Source organism: Chiloscyllium plagiosum, chromosome 1, assembly GCF_004010195.1.
Source record: "Chiloscyllium plagiosum isolate BGI_BamShark_2017 chromosome 1, ASM401019v2, whole genome shotgun sequence".
NCBI lineage: Eukaryota > Metazoa > Chordata > Chondrichthyes > Orectolobiformes > Hemiscylliidae > Chiloscyllium > Chiloscyllium plagiosum.
Window position 1 is genome coordinate 39,709,388 of NC_057710.1, and position 25,668 is coordinate 39,735,055.

The following is a 25,668-nucleotide window of genomic DNA, read 5'->3' on the forward strand; positions in this document are numbered from 1 at the left end:
CAACACTCTACAGCTCAACCAGTCAAAAGATTGTTGTCAGGAGGAGTCAAAGTATGCCGGGGCCCTTGGTCTCAAATTCTTCATCTCACTCCTTCAATAAGCATCATTGTATGGCTCAAAAACATGCAGCACTTTATTTACAATTTGTAAAACTGCCGGTATTTTTAGCAGCAAAGTATTGTGTAATATGTAATGGACAGTACCTTAAGTAAGACAAACAGTTATTGTAACGTGGTTTATCAGTCATCATCATCGTCATCTTTCTAAAATGAATTACTGTTGATGCTAAACATAGAAAACTGTCTTTGCATACTGTGACAATGCTATTTGACATTGTGTTGATGCAAATATTCTTTACATGATGAGAGAACCTAATTAAGATGAAGCTTTCTCAAAGAAGTGGCTTGCATAGTTACAGTTTCCGAGACACATTCAATAGTTTTGTTTCCAGCCAATCATGCTGATAGATTGAGAAGTAGATGTGCTAAAATGTCAGGGGCTTTTTATGTATACAGGTGGATCTCCTATAACGCTGTATCTCCAGAGAAACCTTGCTTCATAGAAAATCGCTTAATAGAAATAATGGGGCCTATGGGAAAAGTGGGGTTAGGGGCAGACCAGCAAATAAAATATCACTCATGATCGCTCAAAAATCACCCAAAAGTCAAACGCAAAGTTTAGCACAGCCTGAATGAAGTTTGAAATCATATTTATTAATAAAACAAAAGTAAAATTAACACAGTACATTTAAAATATGTAAGAAAGTTGATCTCTGTACAGTATCTCTCACAGAAAGCTGCGTTTTGTCAGCAGCTGACATCACACATGTACAGAACTGCACAGAGACAGGCGCAGATAATGTGCATGCGCGGACACTGGAGCATACGCAGAATGGCAAGAACACCAGTGCATGAGCAGAATGATGTAGGGATTTCGGCGTACACATCTGCACATGAGCAGAACGGCGCGGAAATTTTAGCGTGCACATTGGTGCATGCGCGGAACAAAGCACATGAACCGATCTCCACTGGAATCGCGCTTTGTTAAAAGGAAGTAAGCATTCCTCAAAATACCATTCCCTAAGTGATATTATAGCCAAATCGTGCTGCCAAAACATGCATCATCCCAGAACTACCTGTATGTAAAAGAAGTACCATGTACCACATATCTTCTATCACACAGTTCAATAATTCCTACTAGTTACAGTTTTAAAAAAAGAATTTCTCTTTTAAACTCAGTTGCATTTATATTTTGTATCTGTATGTGTAAGTGCAACAGTCAATTGCTAAATTATCTTCTGAAATGAAACTAGCAGCAGCATGTTGCATTCGGTAATGGTTCTGAAGCGGTTAATGTTCATGTTGGAATAGTTCCATCATTCTGTTGATGTCACACACAGTCTGTGGGTGGAGACAAGCAGTTCTGCTTTCGCTTTCAGAAGCATCCATTGTACCTCTACTGGCTCCCTAAGCTCCTACCAATTATGCCTGACCAAATGTAGTTGTACTCATTGCTATCATGCAATAAATCTTCCTGTTATCCAGAAACAGTGCCTCGTCTGTAGGTACTCTAAAGTGACATATCCACTATCACTAATCACTAGATTTTCCCAAGTCAAAGCAAAGACAAAGGAGGATTGGTGACGGCGAACTACCTCAAACTCCCCTTACCCAGTGTCATATTCTGATGGAAGTGGAAAATACCACAAAGTACCAATGTGATCCCACTGACAAAATAGCATTCAGCATTATCTGAAAATTAAACTCACTTTCTTTTTTAAGTACCCTAGTAATGAGTTGGTTCATCAGCATTCAAGGTTGGCAGAATTAATATCTGTCACTGATTGTCTGTTTTTCTTTTAGTTAAAATATATAAAAGATGGTGACAGTGTTAAAGACATGGAACATAATGCAAAAAAAAATTATCCTAAAATTATCTTTGTGTATTATAAATAACATTATATTTTTGATTTGGAACTTTATAAGTACAAGGGTGAGTGATCTCAAAGCACATTGCTGCTGTTGCTGGTTCACTGCTATGACATGTCAGTAGATTTCAGTTCTTTTGAAATTCTCTGTGGATTTCAGGTTCTACATGGTAAGCTACTGCGAGAGGAGTAACAGAATAGCAGTCGGGGCTCGACATGGCTCAATGGCTTTATACGACATTCGCACAGGAAAATGCCAGGTAAATAAATCATTGTGACTTCCTCTCCATAAACTCTGAAAGTGATTGAAGAGAGAGACTTGTATTGCAGCCATAGACTTGCCATGTTGGCGTAATGCTATGGATAAGTCAAGACAATCAATAATTTAAGTAAGGCCTCGACCTTATAGAGAACACACTTCCCCCATTACCATTCGTTGTAACCAAAATGGCTACAATAGGCAAGGAAGAATGACAAAAATATGTATAGCACTTGTCACAGGAAAACCGTCACTGAATCAGAGAACACTGAGTTGGCATTAATGCTACCTATCTTTTAATAATCAGATCTTTGGCATTGCTGTATAAAGGCATATTTTGTTGAAGCATTTTCATCTTGCAATCATCAGGAGAATTTGTAAGAAATATCACGATAAAAGGAAACAATATTTCTGTTCCCTGGGAAGAAGAATATTACTTGGTCGGCAAGTAGACTCTGATTAGTAGAAGCATTGTCATGGAGTATGTAACTGTTAATGATGACTGACACTTAACTGCCAAGTTTGTTTTAACTTTAAACCAGGCAGGTGGCCAAGGCATTCCTTGAGAAATGAACCAGAGAACGGCTAACACTTATTTAGTTAAGTTGAAACAGATGCAATCTGCAGAAATGATCTTTCTGGTTGTAAAATAAAATGCCTTTTATTTAGCTTCCAATCGAGCTTCTTATACTAACCAGACAAACAGCAGGTCTATATATTCTTGTATTTGGTGAGAAACTGCAGTGGCGATATTTTGAAAAGCAAGGGATTGCTGAGGTGCTGACCATGTATTCACTGCTTTTGATAAGTATTTTGATGTGAGATGGAACTTTATTATTGACCAGGCTGAGTTCACCAGACATATCCTGGACTCAGATGAGAGCATTGATTCTTTTGTGAATGACAGTTACAACTATGGCATCTTCAGAGAAGAGTTAATCTGATACTAAATCACTGTGGGGATACTTGATGCTGCACAGTCTGACTTTCTACCATCCAGTGAAAGCCTCACACTATCAAAATAATTGTAGCCTGCTTGGTAGGGAGTGTTTGAAAAGCAGAACAAGCATCTAATTTAAAAAAGAACAAGATGATCTGACCTGTTTATAGAGTTGGTACGGTTTATTAACTGTGGGGGCTTCAATATGTCAGCTGATAAACAGTCCTGGGCAGAAGAGGGCACTGGCATCATCAATAACTATCATGAGGTACACTCACCATCCTTAAAGATTGTCATCTCTGCCAAAGCAGAGAAAACATAGACTGTATGAGATAGAAGAGCATTTAGCAAGGCAAAATGGAGCATATTTTAACACAGGGAATCTGAGGAATAAGAGATGAGCTGAGGGCACAGATCAGCACATGTGGAAATAAGATATCACAGCTATGACTGAGACTTGGCTGAAAGATGGACAGGATTCACAGCTCACCATTCCTAGTTACAGCATATTCAGAGGAGATAGAGAAAGAAAGACAGAAGAGGAAGGTGATGCAATATTGAAAAAGCAATCACTTATAGCAGTAAGGAGAGATGATATTTTGGAAGGATCATAAGGCAATATGGGGAAAGGGAAAAAAGCAAAATGGGCAAATACTCTGTTGAGTCTGTATTATAAGTTTCTAAACACTGAGCAAAACTTAGAAAATCAAATATGTGATCAAATTTCAGAGAAGTGTAAGACTAATAAGGAACAGTAAGACTAATACAGGAACAGTAGGATATTTTAACTACCTGATTTCTTAAATTGCATCCAGCAGAACCTTTTCTGCTAGTAGTCTAATTAAGGGAGGGGGCAGTTCTGGACCAAATATTCAAAAATTAACTCAACAAGTGCAAGTGATTATCAGTAGGAGACCATTTTGGAGATAGTAACCATCATTCAGTCAGATTTTGGAAAGGATAAGGAAGAGTCGGGAATAAAAGTTCTAAACTGTAGAAAGGCTAACTTTGGTAAAATAAAATATGATTTGGCCCAAGTGGACTGGCAACTGCTGTTTTGAGATAAAGCTGTGTTGGAGCAATGGGTAGCATTCAAGGAAAAAAATAGCAAGAGTACAGGGCAAATATCTTTCCATAAAGAGAAAGGGTGAAATCAAGACTGGAGAACCCTGAAACAAAAACAGGAAAAGCACAGCAGGTCTGCAGCATTATGGAGAGAAATTGGAGAACACTGGATGTCCATGCACATACATGTTGAGATCAAGATACCGAGTGCTCAGTACAACATAGTCCCTAGAGGAGTATAAAAGTGCAAGGGGATCTTAAGCAGGTTAAAGAGAAGCTAAGAGAGGGCATGAGTAATCAGTGGTGGGTACAATAAAGAAAAAATCCAAAGGGGCTATTAAAATATATAAAGAGCAGCTGAATAGAAACTTGAAAGAGAAAAGACTTACGAGGATGTTGTCAGGGTTGGAGGTTTTGAGCTGTACGGAGAGGCTGAATAGGCTGGGTCCGTTTTCCTTGGAGCACCGGAGGATGAGGGGTGACCTTATAGAGGGGGACCGTACAGAGGTTTATAAAATCATAGGGGCATGGAAAGAGTAACTGGACAAGGTCTTTTCCCAGGGTGGGTGAGTCCAGAACTAGAGGGCATAGGTTTAGGGTGAGAGGGGAAGGATTTAAAAGGGACATAAGGGCAACTTTTTGATGCGAGCGGTGGTGTATGAAATGAGTTCCAACAGGCAGTGGTGACGGCTGGTACGATGACTACCTATAAAAGGCATCTGGATGCATATATGAATAGGAAGGGTTTAGAGGGCCAAGTGCTGGCAAATTGGACTAAATTAATTTAGGAAATTTGGTCGACATGGACAAGTTGGACCAAAGGGTCTGTTTCAGTGATATACATCTGTGACTCTAAGTGGGCATAGTTCTCAATGAATGCTTTGTGTCAGTCTTCACAATGGAAAGGATGGTGCAGGCGGAGGACTGAAATACTAGACAAAATCAACATTGAGAAAAAGAGGCAGTTAATTTTCAATGCCAAGTCTGGCCATTGGAGAGTTGCCAGAGAATTGAAGGACTGCTCTCGTGTTCCAGCATGTTACAGTCAGTCTAAACTCAGTGTGCTATTAGAAAGACTTCTGAGGAACAGAATATACCTGCACTTGGAGGAATATGGATTAAACAACAATTTTCAGCATGGATTTGTAAAGAGAAGATTGTGTTTGATAAGATTTTTAAGGAGGTAACCAAGAGTGCTGATGAAGGTAATGCTTTGGTGTGGTCTCTATAGACTTAGCAAGGCTCTCCTGCTCCTCGAATGCTGCTGTGTTTTTCCAGCACTACACACTCAATTTTGGTCTGGTCAAGAAAGTAAGAACCTATGCAATGGAAGGCAAAGTGCCTGTTCCAATCAAAATTAGCTGAGAAGCAGGGAGCATAAGATGATGGTAGAGGATGTTTCAGTGACTTGAGGTCTGTCTCCTGTGGGAGTTCTGCAGGGCTCAAAGCTGCAGCCCATGATGTTTGTGATGTATTTTAATGATTTATTCTTAAATATAGGGTATGTTCAAGTCATTTGTGGATGACAAGAAAATTGGTAGCGCGATATATAGTGAAGATGATAGCCATGAACTGCGGGAGGATGTCAACAGACCAGTCAGGTGGACAGAGGCATGGAAAATGGAATTCAGCCTTCGGAAAATGTGAAATGAGGGAGGGCTTGGAGAGGGCTAACAAGGCAAGGGATTACTGTATGAAAAGTAGCACCCTGGCAAGTACTGAAGATCAAAAGCTGCCTTGGTGTGTATTATCCACTGATTCCTGAATCTAGCAAATAGCTACGTTGGTTAAGAAGACATATGGAATACTTGCTTTTATTAGCTGAGACATAGATAACTAGAGCAAGGTGATTATGCTGGAACTGCATAAAAACACCACGTTTTAGGAAGGATGTAGTTGCAGTAGGTGCAGGGTAGTTTTACTAGGATGCTGTCTGGCCTGGAGGGTCTGAGCTATGAAGAACTCTTGGTTATGCTCGGGTTGTTATCTTTGGGAGCAGTAAAGTTGAGAGGAAACCTGATAGAGGCGTTTACAATTTTGAGGTTCATAGGGTGGATAGGAAGATACTTTTTCCATTTGTAGAGGAGTGAATAATCAGGGGGCAATTGTTACCAGACTTCCACCAATCTCCAGGTGGTGGGAATCTGGAACTCCTTGCAGGGAAGAGTAGTTAAACCAAAAAACTGTCATAACACATGAGCAATGTTAATGTATTCACCTGTGTTGCCATAGCCTCAAGGTTTGTGGTCCAAAAACTGAAAAATGGATTTAGTGCAGTCAGATCCTAGTTGTCTGGTGTAGATACAAAGAGCCAAATGAGCCCTTCTGTGCAGTAAGTATCTATATGTTTCTCTGTGAGAAGAGGTAATTTCAGGACAGCAAGAAGCTTCCATCTTTAAGACACAGGTCTGTATCAGTGCCACAAAAGATCTGTTGGAGGACAGTAAATTAGAAGGCTCTTAGCTATTTGGGGATCATAGAACCTCTCCTCAGATACTTTCCTCAGAGAAGTAGCCAGATTACTGAAGTTTTTGGTCACTGAACATAAAAAAATATTACGCTCAATATGGAGGCTGCAGTCTCCAATCTCTCAGATGGTGAGAGGTCCTTCAGAGTCTGCCTCCTCTGTCCAGGGGCAGATTACTTAGGCTTCATGACTACAGGTCTCTGGCACAGGAGGGAAGACATTTCACTAAATCTGTAAATCCTTTCAAATCAACATTACTGTTGTTAGCATGGAGAACATTGTGGCACAGTGGTTAGCACTGCTGCTTCACAGCTCCAGGGATCTAGGTTCCAGTCTTGGATGACTGTGTGGAGCTTACGCATTCTCCCTGAGTCTGCGTGAATTTTCTCTGGGTGCTTCAGTTTCCTCCCACAATCCAAAGATGTCAGGCTAGGTGGATTAGCCATAGTAAATGCAGGGTGTTCCACACTGGTAGCCACAGGGAGATTTTCCTGACTGCTTCTGGAACAGGTAGATATCAGGATACCACTAGTCATAACAACCTGCCAAGTTAGGAGACTGAAGTAGATGAGGCTGGAAGAACACAGCAAGCCAGGCAGCATCAGACGGTGGAGAAGTGGACGTTTCAGGTGTAACCCTTCTCCAGGACTGATGACTGTTTCTGGACTGTGGTAGTGCCATTTGACACTGACCACCTGTAAACCTGTGAAGAAATGGGTGTGTTAATGTAGATTTACTGAATTACTTAAGATGTTAATTGTTATAAATTTTCTACATTACACTACATTATGGTTACCTAAAATGTTGCTTCAGCATTTCAACTTCCAGTTTGTTTTTCAGAAAATTATTCCTATTTCTCTGGTTTATTTCAATGTTTGTATCATTCCAAGTTATGTTGTGTTCAAAAGGTTCTAGATTAGCTCTGTAGCCATTGTCTTCTTGAATTGTAACCTGTGGCCAGCTTGTGGTGAGTATTAAAATGTACTAAAAGTGTATCTGCCATCTTTGTCTCCAACTTTCCTCTCATCACCCTATCAGTTAAAGCTCATTGCTGCAACTGAATTATTTCCACATTGCAGTTGAATCAGTCGTTTAGAACAAATATCACACTTTTGGATATGAAGTTTAAGAATTGCATATATTGAACGCAGCTTCAAATCTAGACCACAATGATGGAATGAAAAATCTTCTTTTAGAAATGGCATTAAGTACCATTTCTGTGACACAAAACTGTTGAAATTCAATATTAATTAGCAATTGCACTCTGGAGATCAGAGTGTTTGATATGGGAAATAGAGAAATGTCACTCTAGTGTACCTGAATGTGGTCTTGTGAGATCTGAGTTGTGTCGAGGTATCATTACTTTGCATCTAACTTTGTTATATCTACCTTGGGAGTGCTTCTGTTGACACTGAATACCATTGACCAAAAAAGAAATTCATTTCAAAACACTTGCCATAAAATTGTTTGTTGGAAAGGATTCTTTTTCAGAAAAATCACTCATGAAATAAAGTAAAATCTATAAACATGCAGTTTACGCTGTTAGAACCAGAAAACTGATGGTCAGAATATGTAATGTATCCCTCAGCATAAAAATGCACATCTTTCATACCTGTCCATTGCTATCTCCAGCAGCAAATGGGGTACACTGTGAACAGGTATAATATTTACCGTATTTCACATCTAGTTATTGACTGAAGTGTAAATTTATTCTGTAATCACTTTGTTACATAGATGTCTACAGAATGTTTGGCATTAATACATTTTTGGGAGGGTTGAAATTCCTGCCTTATGGAGAAATAAACTGAGAATGTCCTACTATAAGGGTAATAGAGTTGGTCTTTTAGACTTCTGGGCAAAGCCATAATTGTTTTTACACTGCAGTTTTACTCTCAGTGTTCTGTGACACGGAAATGTGTTTCTGTAGTGACAAAAATAGGTTATATTGAGTTAGGTGTCTTCACTCACATTGTTTGCTAGTTAGGAGGTGGTACTTTGCACAAGTGGATATAGCCAGTTTTGTGTAATTTTTTTGCTTTCCAAGTACCTGGAATAGAGCAAAATGCTCAACTCTGACCTTCTCAAGACCATTGCTCTTTCTGATTTACTATTACTACGCATGAATCAGTCTCTGCAGTGGACAGGAATCTCATTACTACTTTTGGAGGATGCAAATTTCTGATTTCACAAAACAAGTTGTATAACTTTTCACCACTTTCAATGCTTTATCCTTGGAAACAGCAAGACAGGAGAAAGTGAGGTCTGCAGATGCTGGAGATCAAAGTTGAAACTTTATTGCTGGAACAGCACAGCAGGTCAGGCAGCATCCAGGGAACAGGAGATTCGACGTTTCGGGCACAGGCCCTTCTTCAGGAATTCCTGACCTGCTGTGCTGTTCCAGCAATGAAGTTTCAACTTTGATCTCCAGCATCTGCAGACCTCACTTTCTCCTCGTTGGAAACAGCAAGACAGACTAACTGTATGATTGGAGAGTATAAGGGAGAATGGAAATGATAGAATGGTAAGTGCGAGGAAAGCAGCTGAAAAGTGCCCCCATTACCTGAAGAAGAGGTAATTGGAGCAGTTGCTAGTGTAGGAGGTATGACAGTCAACAGATTTCAGCAACATTTGAACATGGAGTATTTGAAAGGTGCCATTGTGAGTCACAGAAGACTGCGTCACAAAGGATTATATTATGAAGGGAAGTGGTGGTAGTTACAGTGCTGGTGCAATCTAAGGGGAATGAAGGAAGAATTTCTGAATGAAGAGATGAGTGGAGGTTTGAAGAAAAAGAGTGAGTCTCTGATTCTGGGATATGGGAAGTAGGGGGTCTGTCGGAAGGTCTTGCCCACTTGATTGTGTGTCGATGCCTCTCTGAAAGGAGCTGAAAGTGAAGTGTAGAGAAGGTAATGTATTTTTGGTAAAGAGAAAGCCTGCTTGATAGTTTGCTTAAACCATAATGTCAGTTATTTTTTCCATACACTGTAGATTAAAAAAAATCAACTTTTATAACATTAGCTGCAATGCACCTTTTGTAATGTGAAATGTTAAAGTTTAAACAGCATGGGAGATTTAATTGTCTCATAAAACCCTAGGTGGGATAGTTGGATATCTCACTGCATCGTAAAAGTTACAGGGCAGGAAGAGACCATATAATTTGTCACATCTGTCTGCCGTGGTACCATTTCCTTTTATGGTTTCAACTTTCACTTTGCCAGCACTTCTAAATGATGCGCCTTATCTTTAGAAAAATAGTTTTATTTTATGCACAGTAAAATGTGATCTTAAAAAGAACATATTCTTCAAATTTGCTGATAAAGTTCCATCTGTGTTCCTAATTTTCCATTTAAATCGGATCATGGAAAATTGAAATAATATAAAGCCATATTAAAATATGAGTACAGGTATGGGTCTAGGAAACAGTGTGGTTTTTTTAAAGAATTACGTACAGCTAATACTCAAAATGCACTATCCACAGTATTGGACTGAGTTGTCTCATTGAAGTTTAAACATGTTGATGGACAGGGCCATTGCTGCCTGCAGCCATATTGTTTAGTTTGTTGAGTACACGGTGACAAGGGGGCTTGTAGGTGTTGACACACCGAAGTATCTTGTTTTATGACTTTCAAATTACTTTCAGAATTTCTGGTTTGCTGCAACTGTTGACTGTTTGGTAACAAGATGATGTCTGTTCACTATCCACTGCTTACTGGACCTTTCCATGGATTGTACAGAACAGCATAATAAACCAATTCAATTCTCCGTTCAGTTTTTTAAACTACTTGTTTTGCTGCAAAGTTGCCTCCTGAAATGTAACATTTTTCCTGTAATTTTGAATGGTAAACAAAGCAAGCATATGGTGATAGTGATGGAATAAAGTAGCAGTTGAACTGTATTGACACTGTTGCTCAGAAGGGAAGGGGAAACAGGAGCAGAGCATTAGTCACTGGGGACTCCATAGTTAGGGGGACAGATAGGAGGTTCTGTGGGAATGAGAGAGACTCACGGTTGGTATGTTGCCTCCTAGGTGCCAGGATTCGTGATGTCTCTGATCGTGTTTTGGGGATCCTTGAGGGGGAGGGGGAGCAGCCCCAAGTCGTGGTCCACATTGGCTCTACTGACATAGGTAGGAAAAGGGGGTGGATTTAAGGCAGAAATTCAATGAACTCGGATGGAATCTTGGAGCTAGAACAAACGGAGTTGTTATTTCTGGTTTGTGCCCGTGCCACACGGTAGCAAGGCGAGGAATAGGGAGAGAGAGGAGTTGAACATGTGGCTACAGGGATGGTGTAGAAGGGAGGGTTTCAGATTCCTGGATAATTGGGCTCATTCTGGGTTAGGTGGAACCTCTACAAACGGGGGGGAGCAATATTTGCTAATGCTCTTCGGGAGGGTTTAAACTAAATCCGCAGGGGGATGGGAACCTTAATTGTAGTTCAAGTGTCCAGGAGATTGAGAGTACTGAGGTCGCAAGAGTGCATCGACAAACAGGAACGTGGTTTGAAGTGTGTCTACTTCAACACCAGGAGCATCTGGACTAAGGCAGGTGAACTTGCAGCATGGGTTGGTTCCTGATACTTCGGTGTTGTGGCCATTTCAGAAACATGGATAGAGCAGGGACAGGAATGGTTGTTGCAGGTTCCGAGGTTTAGATGTTTCAGTAAGAACAGAGAAGATGGTAAAAGAGGGGAGGGTGTGGCATGGTTAGTCAAGGACAGTATTGCAGTGGCAGAAAGATGTTTGAGGACCCATCGACTGAGGTAGTATGGGATGAGGTTAGAAACAGGAAAGGTGAGGTCACCCTGTTAACAGTTTTCTATAGGCCTCCAAATAGTTCCAGAGGTGTAGAAGGAAGGATTACAAAGATGATTCTGGAACTTTAACTTTCCAAATATTGACTGGAAATACTATAGTTCAAGTAGTTTAGAAGCATCTAAATCCCAGAACCATTCCCGTCCCTGCTCTATCCATGTGTCCAAAATGGCCACAACATTGGGAACCAACACACCTTATTCAGGATGCTCCTAGCATTTCAGTAGACATACTTCAAACCACCTTCCTGCTTGCTGGTGAACTCTTGTGACCTTGAAACCTCATTCTGACCTCACTACTCTCAATCTCCTGGATACTGGAACTACAATTTAGGTTCCTATCCCCCTGCTGAATTAGTTTAAACCCTCCCGAAGAGCATCAACAAATTTCCCCCACAGAATATTGGTACCCTTCTGGTTCAGGTGTGGACCATCTTGTTTATAGAGATAACACCTACCCCAGAATGAGCCCCAGTTATCCAGGAATCCAAAACCCTCCCTCCTGCACCATCCCTGCAGCCACATATTCAACTCCTCTCTCTCCCTATTCCTCACCTCGCTAGCAAGTGGCACGGGCAACAAACTAGAGATGACAATTCTGTTTGTTCTACCTCCAAGCTTCCAACCTAGTTCACTAAATTTCTGTCTTAAATCCCCATCCTTTTTCCTTCCTATGTCATTAGTGCCTATGTGGACCACGATTTGGGGGTGCTCCCCCTTCCCCTCGAGGATCCCAAAAACACAATCAGAGACATCACAAACCCTGGCACCTGGAAGGCAACACACCAACCGCAAGTCTCTCTTGTCCCCACAGAACCTCTCATCTGTCTCCCTAACTATGGAGTCCCCAATGACTAATGCTCTGCTCATCTTCCCCCTTCCCTTCTGAACAACAGGGCAAGAGTATGTGCCAGGCACTTGTACCCCATGGCTTACCTCTGGTAAGTTGCCCCCCCACCCCACACACAGTATCCAAAATGGTATACTTGTTATGAGGGGAACGGCCACAAGGGTTCCTTGCACTGCCTGCCGGTTCTCTTTCCGTCCCTTGACTGTAACCCATCTGCCTTTTTCTTGCACCTGAGGTGTGACCACCTCCCTGTAATTCTTCTGAATAAGCCCCTCCCCCTCCCCAATGATTCAAAGTTCATCCAACTCCCGCTCCGGTTCCCTAACACGGTTTTCGAGGAGCTGGATTGGGTGCACGTCCTGCAGGGGAGGTCAGCAGGATCACTTGTGGTGACCTCCCACATTTTACAGGAGGAACATTCACCTGCCCTAACCACCATTCACACTATTCTAAATTCCCAAAGAGAGTGTAGAAAAATAAAGAATTTTTAAAAAACTAGTTACCTTACCAATCTGGGGCACAGAACCTTTTTATTTTGGTTAGAGGAGGAGGATGGGTGAGACCTAAGTAGTGTACCTGGTAACTCAAACACCCAAATATATTACTTGACTTAATCGGAGTCCCATATCCGCTCCTGCTCAGCGTGTGCTCCATCTATTCACGAGTAAGTTTTTAAATCAGTGACTTACCTGCCCGTCAGCTCCCTGGTCGACGCTCCCTCGCTTCCTGCTGCTGAAACTAAAATGGAGGTAAGTTTTAAAGTCAGTGTATCACCTTTCTGTCAGCCCTCTAGTCAGCGCTCTCGCTCTTCCTGCTGCTGAAACAATAAGGGCATTTAAATGGTCATTGGATAAACATATGGATGAAAATGGAATAGTATCGGATAGATAGGCTTTGGCTTGGTTCTACGGGTCGGTGCAGTATCAAGGGCCGAAGATCCTGTTCTGCGCTGTAATGTTCTATGTTCTGTGAACGCATCTATTTATCTTTTATCTAACTCAGATTACAGTGTTGTACAAATTTTGATTTTTTTTACCTCTACTTTATTGACTGAATCAAACTTTATGTAGTTACTACAGTATCCTTCCAAGAGGTATTGCCTTATGAGGTGAAGCCTGCATTCCTAACCCTTTGCTGAGTGTATGTTCCAGTGGTCCACATCGAATAATTAACCCAGTTTCCCATAAATCATCATGGAGTATACAAATGTTACCTAGTACAAAATCAAATGATTAAAAGCATAATCATCATAGAGAGCTATGGAAAGGCTAAAACTATTGCATTAATATATTTCAATAACAGATAGCGGAACTGGAAGAAAGAATAAGCAATTTATTTAAAACAATTATATTGCATCCCTCACCATCTCAGGCTTCCATATCCATTGAATTACTTCTGAAGAACACTCAGTCTTGTTGAAGTGGCAGCAGCTGGAAACTCGTGCTCATTTTTTACGGACAAAATAGCGATGTTCTGCAATGTGGTCATTCAGTCTTGTTTTTTGTCTTTCCACTGTAGAGGAGACCATATTGTAAGCAGTAAATGCAGTATACTGTATTGAATGAAGTGCAGGTAAATTGCTACTTCATCTGAAAGATGTGTCTGGGACCTTGGATAGAGAGAAATGGGCAAACGTTGCACCTTCTGCGATTGCATGGGAAGGTGTCTTGGGGATGTGGGGAAGTGCTGGTAGTGGAGACCTCCTTTGCAACTCTTTTATTAAATCATCCAATGCCTTTTCAGAAAGCGTGAAAATCCTTTCCCTTTTCTGTTGCTTCATTGGGGTATTTCCTCAGTTTCAGTTTGATAACCGCAACTGCTGCTTAGGAGTTAATGCCGCTTTTAAGAGGGCTTAACTGGCTGGTTTAGATAGACCAGCTGAAAAATATCTTATCCATCCAGGCTGCTGGCTCTTGAGCATTCAGCCAGCTCTAAGCACAGTTGGCACTGGGCTGTTTGCTGAAATCTCTTAGTCATAATCATGATATGGAAGTGCCAGTGTTTGACAAGGTCAGAAGTCAGACGACACCAGGTTATAATCCGACAGGTTTATTTGAAATTATAAGCTTTTGGAGCAAAGCTCCTTCATCAGGTGCACTGCACTGCACATGTTGAAGGTGTGTCACTCTGAAAGCTTGTGATTTTGAATAAACCTGGTGTTGTGTGCCTTTTGGCCTTACTCATAATTGAGAGAAATATAACATGGCAATCTAATAAGGATAGCAATAAAAGTGACCATAAATTAAAGAAAAAGCTTGAAAACTAGTGATTAATACTTTGTTGATGGAATGTTTAACTACTTTTCAAAATGCACTCAGCTACATATCACAAGACATAAGTTGCTAGATCTTTACTCTTGTAGTTAACTGATTCTATTTTGATAGTTGGTAGTTACCACAGACGCCTATTGGAAATTGCACTGTCCTCATCATGCTCAGTAGTGACATCTGACATCAGAATTGAAGGTTGTCTTTCACGATGCATTATAAACATAAATTATTGACAGTGTATGAGGTCTTCTGATGCTGGGAAGAAAACACATTATCATTTTCCTACAGTTGCCTCATTCTGTGAAATGTGCAAATCTACTGGATCTACACTGATCCAGTTTCTTCCAGTTTTTTACATTGAGGAAAATTCAGAATAGTAATCTTGTAGAACTTGGTGACATTATAATTTAAAGCTGGAGGATAATTGATATCATACTTATTACTCAGGGCGAATTCTGAAGTAATTTTATTTTAGGTGCTAGGTGGCAGTCTATGTGGCATGTGTATCTAATATATTAATGGACTTGTTCATGTGCACTTTACTGTACAGTTGTATATAATTTATTTTTGTCCTTAAAATCTTATTAGAACAGAGCTTTTTCAAACAGCTGATTGCTGCTAGTATACATTGCGAGCGAGCAAAGTACATTATTGTCAGTAAATGAGATGACTATCAACCATAGCCATGTATGAGGTCTAGATTACCACACATCTCTGCTCCCCTGCCTTAAACTAATAGCTGTTCTTTATTTAATGTTTGAATGAATTTGTTACTAAAGAAAAATTTAATATTGTCAAAGTCATTACGACACGTTTTTACTCATTCTATCCAATATGTTAAACCATTGAGTGTTAAAATAACATTTATATCTCTAAAGAAGTTTTCAAAACATCATTATTCAAGGAATATTTGTGAATGGAATTAGATGTTTCACCAAGTGTATCTGAACAACATATTTTTATTGGATATAATCATGGAAACTAATGGCAACTAACAAGAGTTTGGTTTGTTGAATAATTCTGCTTGTGCTCTAACCAGGTGGAGTGTAAGCTGAAATATTGTTATATGCTAGGGTATTAACAAATGATTCTTTGTGTCATTGTGTCATTGTTTTGTCCTGGATTGTTTGGATGTCTCAAACACAATGCTAACCGTGACAGTGAGAAGTGGTAGAACTGGGGAACTGGAAATTTGTCAGTACCATGGTTCAAACTTTAAATCCATAATCGAAGATTGAATTTCTCAGTGCCCAACTCCTTCCATGGGTGAGTAAGAACAGCCAGCATAGATTTGTTAAAGAAAATTTGGAAGATTTAGCAGAACTCTTTTTGGAGCTGTAAAAGAATGCAGTAGATGTCATGTAAATGGATTTTCATAGACTGTTGAATTAGGTCATTTCTAAGGCTGTGTTTGAAAAATTCAAGTATATGAGTCCAGACTTTGGAACAGAATCCAGGACAGTTAAGGACAGCACATTTCCTCCCTTAAGGCTGCTGTGTTAATATTTGAACCTATAATCTTAGAACATTAACCTGGATCTCGATGGCATTACCACTACATCACTGTCTCTCCAATTAATATTGCAGTAGCCATGGCACAGGTCATAGAGTCATAGAGGTGTACAGCACAGATACAGACCCTTTGGCCCCAACCAGATATCCCAACTTAATCTACTCCCACTTGCCAGCACCCTCCCCATTTCCCTCCAAACCCTTCATATTCTTATACCCATCCAGATGCCTTTTAAATCTTGCAATTGTACACATCTCCACCACTTTCTCTGGCAGTTCATTCCATACGCATACCACCTTCTACATGAAAACATAGCCCTTAGGTCTCTTTTATATATTTCTCCCCTCACTGTAAAACTATGCCGTCTAGTTCTGGACACCCATCCCTGGGAAAAGACCTTGCCTATATATGCTATCCATGCCCCTTGTGATTTTATAAACCTCTGTAAGGTCACCCCTCAGCCTCTGATGATCCAGAAGGGGACGGCACAGTGGTACAGTGGCTGGCACAGCTGCCTCACAGCACCAGAGACCCAGGTTCGATTCCAGCCTGTGTGGTTGTCTGTGTGGAGTTTGCACATTCTCCCCGTGACTGCGTGGGTTTCCTCTGGGTGCTCCGGTTTCCTCTCACAATCCAAAAAAGATGTGCAGGTTAGGTGAATTGGCCATGCTAAATTGCCCATAGTGTTAGGTGCATTAGTTGCTCTTAGTTACTGGGGGGTTACTCTTCGGAGAGTCGGTGTGGACTTGTTGGGTTGAAGGGCCTGTTTCCACACTGTAGGGAATCTAATCTAATCTAAAAATGCAGCACCTTGCATTTATCTAAATTAAACTCCATCTGCCACTTCTCAGCCCATTGGTCCATCTGATCAACATCCCATTGTAATCTGAGGTAATCTTCTTCGCTGTCCTCTAAACCTCCCATTTTGGTGTCATCTGCAAACTTACTACCTATATCTCTTATGCTTACTTCCAAATCATTTATATAAATGATGAAAAGTAGTGGACTCAGCACTGATCCTTGTGGCACCCCACTGGCCACAGGCCTACAGTCTGAAAAACAACCCTCCACCACCACCACCCTCTGTCTTCTATCTTTGAGTCAGTTCTGTATCCAAATGGCGCATTCTCCCTGTATTCCATGACCTTGCTAACCATGAGGAACCTTGTCAAACGCCTTACTGAAGTCCATATAGAGCATGTCTACTGCTCTGCCCTCATCAATCCTCTTTGTTACTTCTTCAAAAAACACAATCAAGTTCATGAGACATGATTTCCCATGCACAAAGCCATGTTGACTATTCCCAATCAGTTGAGAAATTGGTGTTCAGAACTTCACTAGCACAGGGTGGGGGGGTCTTCACCTTCCTGGCATTGTGAGGCAGAAGAACTGGACTCCATTTGGCCACCAGGATGGCTGCAGGTGGAAATCGGTGCTGAACTTTGTGAAATTGTGAAATTAGAGATGAACTAATTCAGTTTATACTGGAAGAGCACATTGTCAGGCAACAGGAGGCCAGTGGAGAGGGAAGTCAGGCATTCCGGGGAGAAAAAATTTATAGTACCCTGGGTATAGGATCCACAGAGGAAATATTTATGTATGTTTTCGTGAATGCATCCACTCATGGAGAAATTAAGAGGTTGCAAGAAAGAAGGAAAAATTCAAAAGCAAAAACAGAAATTGCTGGAAAATCTCTGTGGAGAGAAATCAGAGTTAACGATTCAAGTCCAGTGACCCTTCTTCAGAACATTCAGAAGTTATGCTTTAAATTTTACGATTTTAAAATCTCAAACAACAATTAAAGCATGAAGGAATGAGACAATAGTTAGTATCAAGGGAGGCTGAGTGCCACTTTCTGCATTATTAAAAGGCTACTTAGGCTAAAATGGGCAGGTTTTAACTGTTTGTGGTGAGTTTGATTCATAACTACCAGCAAAAAAAAGGAACTTAATGATAATTAATGCATTTCAGTGGTGCAGCAGCCAGTATGATGCTGTTTTTAATAAGCTAGTGTCAGAGTGATGTAAAGCAGAGGGGAACTTTTAGACATTTGAGTTTGACCACATATCATACCATCTCCGAAGACTGCTTTATTATTTGCACATAAGTAACAGCGAGCACCAGTGGTCTCATTGCTACTTTGACAGCAAATTATGGCTCATTGATTAAATCAATTTGAGTACTTTTTACCTCTTTTATATACAGGATATTAAAGCCATGAAGAACATAGGGTATAGATTGACCCAGGTGTGTTAAGAAGTTGCAGCTGTACTTATGAGTGATAATTGTAATAATAGAATTATTGTAACAGAAAAGACTACATTTTTAAAGTTAGTAAAATCTTAATAGAGTGATAGGAAAATAAACGATGAATGAACAGCAGTTTAAAATTGTTATCATGTGTGAACAAGATGGTTACGAGTGTTTCTTGACCAGAGTGTTCTTGGGATACGAAATATTCTGTTACTGAAAGACCGATACTATTGCATTTTTTAAATAGAAAATTGAATGTAATTAGAAGGAGATCAAATAGGAGAAGAAGATAGTGAGATCAGTCATCAATTTCTCTATCATGAAGTTGGATAGGCACGCAGGGAGAAAATTGAAGGTTCCTGCAAGGTTTACTGTTTTGAATACTCTTGGAGGTATTGGAATCTTGGGAAAGCAACAGCAGCAGCCAGAACAATGGATCCATGAATGGATCTGTTGTAAAGCAGGGAGGGTCAAAGTGTAAGGGAGTGGTAGTGATAGGGGACTCTATTGCCGGGGCACAGTTACACATTACTTTGGTCATGAATGAGATTCCAGTTAAGATGCTGCCTCCCTGGTGACAGGGTCAAGGATGTCTGTGAGCAGGCATAGGGCATTCTGAAAGGGGAAAGTGAGCAGCCAGAGGTCATGGTCCATACTGGTACTAACTACAGAGGCAGGAAGAGAGATGAGGTTCTGCAAAGGAAATTTAAGGAGTTAGATAGAAATTTGAAAAGCAGGACCTTTCATGTTGTAATCTCAGGATTACTTCCTGTGCCACCTGCTATGAAGCCAGAAATAAGAAGATAATATAGTTGAATGTGTGACTAAAGAACTGATGTAGGATGGATGATTCTTATTATCAGTGGGCCTTATCAAATCAAAAGGAAATTGAGTGAGATGAGTTATTTGATAAGAACACCAGATAGAAGGAAAACTCATGGAGTGTGTTATGTGAATATGTTCAAATGGTATTATGATTGGGAAGGAAAGCAAAAGGAGAATGTGATAGTTGTTACAACTTGGAGTGAAGAATCAAACCCAGATAGACTTAAATTTGATAATCGTCAAATTAAATTGGATAATGATGAAGTTCTCAAAAATTGGGACAAATTATTGAGTTAACTTCCAGATGAAAATCAAAATCTCCTGAAAGCGTTATTACAATCATATGGGGAGATATCTGAGAGTAAGCTGGAAAGGACTCACATCATTACACATGATGTAGTTATACGAAATGCTGTTTCAACGAAGCAACATCCTTGTAGACTTAATAAAAACTGAAAGAACTGCAGATGCTGTAAGTCAAAAACAAAAACAGAAATTGTTGAAAAACTTTAGCAGGTCTGGCAGCATCCTTGGAGAGAAATCAGAGTTAACATTCCAGTCGAGGGACCTTTTCTCAGTTCTAAGGAAGGGTCACTGCACCCGAAACATTAACTCTTCACAGATGCTGCCAGACCTGCTGAGCTTTTCCAGCGATTTCTGTTTTTGTTCCAAATAAACTTAACCTTCTAATCTTGACATAGCTTTAAAAAGAGATTGAAAACATGTTTAAAGACAATATAATCAAAATGAGTTGCAGTGAATGGAGCTCACCCATAGTGGTGGTGCCAAAACCAGATGGCACCCAACATTTATGTGTTGATTACCACGAAGTCAGTGCAGTTACGAAATGTGATTCGAAACCTATTCCAATACAGGCTGAGCAAGTGGGTCAAGCAATTTATATTTCAAAGCTGGACTTACTTAAAGGATACAGACAGATACCTTGATCTGAAAGAGCGAAGGAAATGTTGGCTTTCGTGACACCAAATAAACTTTACCAGTTTAAAGTCATGTCGTTTGGTATGAAAAGTGCACCAGCCACATTTCAAAGACTAACCAATAAAGTCATTTTGGGATTACCCAGTTGTGGGGTGTACATAAGTGATCTAGTGATTGGTTTAGGCACACATGGAAACAACATGTGAAGCATTTATCAAAATTGTTCGATTAACTTCAGCAGGCAGGCTTAGTGATAAACCTATTTTAATCCGAAATTGTACCAAATTTTAGCAGCATCCTTCACTGACTAACTTGTTGAAAAAGTTCAGGAAGTTGCACTAGGCAGAGGAATGTCAGAAGGCATTTGACAACCTGAAAGCGGTGTTAACCACTGCCCAATGTTAGTCACACCTAATTGCACAACGCCATTCAAGTTGGCTATTGATGTGAGTGATATGGAAATCGGCGCTGTACTCTTGCAAGAAGATGACAAGAGGTAGAAAGATTATTGGGTATTTTTCCAGAAAGTTGAATATTTATCAACAGAAATATTCCACAACTGGACAGCAAATCTTGGAAAGGTGCAGATGTAATAGTTGTTGTTACGGGTGACTTCAACTTCCTTAGTGCAGATGCTCTGGATGTAGCCGATTTTGACAGGTGTGGCCAGGAGGGATTCCTGACCCAATATGTAGATGGGCTGACTAGGGTGGAGGCATATTGGATTTGGTGCTAGGCAACAGGCCAGGCCAGGTGTCAGCTCTCTTGGTAGGAGAGCATTTTGGCGACAGTGACCACAATTGCCTCACCTTTATCATAGCCATGGAGAGAAGTAGGAGTAGACTGTATGGGAAAGTATACTCCTATCAGACAGGACCTGCAGAGTATAAAGTTAGGAGAAATTATTCTACAGGAAAGGCACTACAGAAATGTGGAGGCTATTTAAGAAGCACTTGTTGCGATGTTGGATAACTTTGTCCCACTGAGACCGGCAAGGAATGGTAAGGTGAAGGAACCTTGGATGATGAGTAGAGGAGCTTCTTGTCAAAAGGAAGAAGGAAGCTTGCTTAAGGTCTCTGAGGAAGCAAGGATCTGGCACAGCTTTAGAGGTTTACAGGGAACTTTGAAGAAGAAGTCTTTTTCTTTCTATGAATTGTACCAAGAGAGTGTTTCTCACTGCTGTTTTTAGGGGGAGTGAGAATAGGATCTAGAGGCTACAGCAGTAAGGAATCCAACAGAGAATTCCCAGTACTCGCCTTCACCCAGACAGCAGGGAACATCTTGTAGCACAGAGTGGGTGAGGTCAACTCTACCCGACCACGAGTTAGCGAAGAAAGAACTCAAAAACGGACTGAGGAGAGATTAGATTAGATTCCCTACAGTATGGAAACAGACTCTTCGGCCCAACAAGTTCATACCGACCCTCCGAAGATCAACCCACCCAGACCCATTCCCCTACATTTACCCCTGACTAACACTATGGACAAATTTAGCGTGGCCAATTCACCTGACCTGCACGTCGTTTTGGATTGTGGGGAGGAAACCGGAGCACCCTGTGGAAACCAATGCAGACACTGGGAGAATGTGCAAACTCCACGCAGACAGTGACCCCAGGCTGGTCCCTGGCACTGTGAGGCAGCAGTGCTAGCCACTGAGCCATCATGCCGCCCCATGGTAGGGGAGAGCTAGGAGGAGGCACAAGAAAGACTTGCCAGGAAGGATTAGGGAAAACCCAAAGGCATTCTACGCATACGTGAGGAATAAGAGAATGATCAGAGAAAGGATAGGGCCGATCAGGGATAGTGGAGGGAACGTATGCCTGGAATCTGAAGAGGATTCTGGGTAGTCCAAGATAGAGGATTGGAAAAATTTGTGGCTGTAACAGCTGCACATTTTTTGAGGTACTTTAGGTGTTGGAGGTGATTTCCTCGAATTCTAGAGCAGCAATTACTGTCTTATATGCTGTTGCATTGTTTTGGAGAAAAAGGAGTCAAAACAACAGCACTTTTAAAAGGGAGAAGGACAGACAATAGACAGCACATGGTCAGTGAAGGAGAGAGAGAAAGAAACCCACACTGCTTACTGACACAGCAGTGAATCTGTGCAGTTACTGTCTTTGCTGTTGAATTCATGTATCGCTGGACACCAGAGTGCATCTAGGAAAACATAACAAACAGCGAAATTCACAACTGATCTTGGAGGAACCTGTTTGGGAGAGGTCACAGCACATAAACAGATAAGTGCATAATTTTAAGTGTAACCTTGCTGTAAACCTACAATAGTGAGTATAGTGGGTTCTTTCTTGATTATATGTTTTATTGAGATGTGTCTCTTGATTAAATTTTTAAAATATAAGCCATAAGTATTCAGTTAGCCTCGAGCAGTGTTTTGTAGAGCAATAAGACGGTCCTATTTTCTTGGTCTGCATATTGGGAAGGAGCAAAAATGGCCTTTAGTAGAGTGATAAGCTCTTCATTTCGGATGTGAGAGTTTCAAGAGAGTTTGCATGTTACTGAGGATTATATCTGCAATAAATGTAATTGGTTGTGAATCCTATCAGATCAAATGGATCAGTTGGACCAACAGTTAGATGCAATAATGAATTTACAAGAGCAAGAGAGTGTGATGGATAGTAGTTATAGGAAGGGAGAAAAGCTGCAGATGCATTCAGATAGATGGGTTAACTCCAGGAGAGGTAAGCAGGTAGTGTAGGATAGTGTGTAGCTATCCCCATTTCAAACAAGTATGCTATTTTGGAAAATGTAGGGGGTGATGGATTCTCAGAGAATGTAGTACGAACAGCCAGGTTTCTGATATCAAGACAGGATCTAATGTAATGAGGGGTACTTCGTGTTCCAAGCAATTGATTGTGTTCGGAGACTCTCTAGTCCGAGGCACAGACAAACATTTCTAAGGGTAGAAGTGACCTGTACAAGGAAGATGGATTGCACCTGAATTGGAAGGGGATTACTATACTGGCAGGGAGATTTGCTTGAGCTGCTCGGGCGGATTTGAATGAGCAATGTGGGGGACCTAGGAAGATAGTGAGGAAAGAGATCAACTGAGTCTGGTACAATTGTGAAAAGAAGCGAGTCAAACAGTCTGGGCAGGTGGGGACAAAGCAGAGAACAAGGTAGGACTGATAAATTAATCTGCATTTATTTCAATGCAAGAGGCCTAATGGGGAAGACAGATAGTTAGGAACATGGGACTGGAATATCATCACAATTACAGAAATGTGGTTCAGGGATGGACAGGACTGGCAGCTGAATGTTCCAGGACGCAAATGCTACAGGAAAGATAGAAAGGGAGGCAAGAGAGGAAGGGGAGTGGTGTTTTTGGTAAGGCTTACGTTACAGCTATACTGAGGGAGGATATTCCCAGAAATACATCCAGCGAAGTTATTTGGGTGGAACTGAGAAATAAGAAGGAGAGGATCACCTTATTGGGATTGTATTATAGATGCCCCTAATAGTCAGCAGGAAATTGAGAAACAAATTTGTAAGGAGATCTCAATTATCTGTAAGAATAATAAGATGATTATGGTAGGGATTTTAACTTGCCAAACATAGGCTGGGACTGCCATAGTGTTAAAGGTTCAGATGGAGAGATATTTGTTGAGTGTGTACAAGAAAATTTTCTGTATCAGTATGTGGAATGAAATAAGGCAGGGCAGGTGACTGGGGTGTCAGTGGAGGAGCACTTTGGTGCCAGCAACCATAATTTTATTAGTTTCAAAATAGTGATAGAAGAAGATAGACCACATTGAAAGTTGAAGTTCTAAATTGGTGGAAGGCTAATTTTGACCGTATTAGGCAAGAACTTTCAAAAGCTGATTGGGGGCAGATGTTCGCAGGTAAAGGGACAGCTGGAAAAAGGGAAGCCTTCAGAAATGAGAGAACAAGAGTCCAGAGACAGTATGTTCCTGCCAGGGTGAACAGAAAGGGCTGGTAAGGTGAAGGGAATGCTGGATGACTGGAGAAATTGGGGGTTTGGTTCAGAAAAAGAAGGAAGCATATGTCAGGTATAGACAGGATAGTTCGATAGGTTAAGAGTATAAAGGCAGTAGGAGCATACTTAAGAGGGTAATCAGCAGAGCAAAAAGGGGACATCAAATAGCTTTGGTAAATAGGGTTAAGGAGACTCCAAAGGGTTTTTACAAATATATTAAGGACAAAAGAGTAACTAGGGAGAGAATAGGGTCCCTCCAAGATCAGCAAGGTGGCCTTTGTATGGAGCCGCAAGAGATGGGGCAGGTACTAATCACGTACTTTGCATCAGTGTTTACTGTGGAGAAGGGCATGGAAGAAATACAATATAGAGAAATAGATGGTGACATTTGAAAAATGTCCATATTACAGAGAAGGAAGTGCTGGATGTCTTGAAACGGATAAAGGTTAATAAATCCCCAGGACCTGATCAGGTGTACCCTAGAACTCTGTGGAAAGCTAGAGAAGTGATTGTTGGATCCCTTGCTGAGATATTTGTATCATGGGTAATCACAGGTGTGGTGTCGGAAGACTGGCTGTTGGCATACGTGGTATCATTATTTAAGAAAGGTGGTAAGGACAAGCCAGGGAACTATAGACCGGTGATCCTGATGTCGGTGGTGGGCAAGTTGTTGGAGGGAATCCTAAGGGACAGGATTTACATGTATTAGGAAAGCAAGGACTGATTTGGGATAGTCAACATGGCTTTGTGCGTGGGAAATCATGTCTCACAAACCTGATTGAGTTTTTTGAAGAAAGAAGGATGTTGTGAAACTTGTAAATCTTCTCTGAACCCTTTCAAGGATGTTGCCAGAGTTGGAAGTTTGAGCTGTAGGGAGAAGTTGAATTGTCTGGGGTTGTTTTCCCTGGAGCGTTGGAGACTGAGGGGTGACCTTGTAGAGGTTTATAAAATCATGAGAAGTATGGTTAGGATAAAAAGACAAAGTCTTTTCCCCATGATGGGAAAGTCCAGAACAAGAGGGCGTAGGTTTAAGGTGAGAGGTGAAAGATATAAAAGAGACCTAAGGGGCAGATTTCTCACGCAGAACGTGGTACGTGTATGGAATGAACTGCCAGAGGAAGTTCTTAATCCAAGAACTCCCCACCTACGTTCGGGCCTTAGTCCAAGAACTCCCCACCTACGTTCGGGCCTTAGTCCAAGAACTCCCCACCTACGTTCGGGCCTTAGTCCAAGAACTCCCCACCTACGTTCGGGCCTTAGTCCAAGAACTCCCCACCTACGTTCGGGCCTTAGTCCAAGAACTCCCCACCTACGTTCGGGCCTTAGTCCAAGAACTCCCCACCTACGTTCGGGCCTTAGTCCAAGAACTCCCCACCTACGTTCGGGACACCACCCATGCCCTCCACCTGCTCCATGATTTTCGCTTCCCCGGTCCCCAACGCCTTATTTTCACCATGGACAGCCAGTCCCTGTACACCTCCATCCCCCATCACGAAGGACTCAAAGCCCTCCACTTCCTTCTTCAAGGACCGCAATTTCCCCCCCGACGTGGTCGACGATGCCCTCCACCGCATCTCTTCCACTTCCCGATCCTCCGC

At 41.2% G+C, this 25,668-nt stretch overlaps 1 protein-coding gene across 5 annotated transcripts in view; it reads left to right on the forward strand.

Annotated features, from left to right (window-relative positions):
• The window catches only part of LOC122540110 (WD repeat-containing protein 7), a 674,231-nt gene that overhangs the window by 540,909 nt on the left and 107,654 nt on the right, over positions 1-25,668 (forward strand). For all 5 annotated transcript variants that reach the window (XM_043675451.1, XM_043675605.1, XM_043675690.1 and 2 more), the window contains one exon: positions 2,088-2,187. In XM_043675451.1, the coding sequence (XP_043531386.1) occupies positions 2,088-2,187 (100 nt within the window). The remainder of the gene's footprint in view (positions 1-2,087; positions 2,188-25,668) is intronic.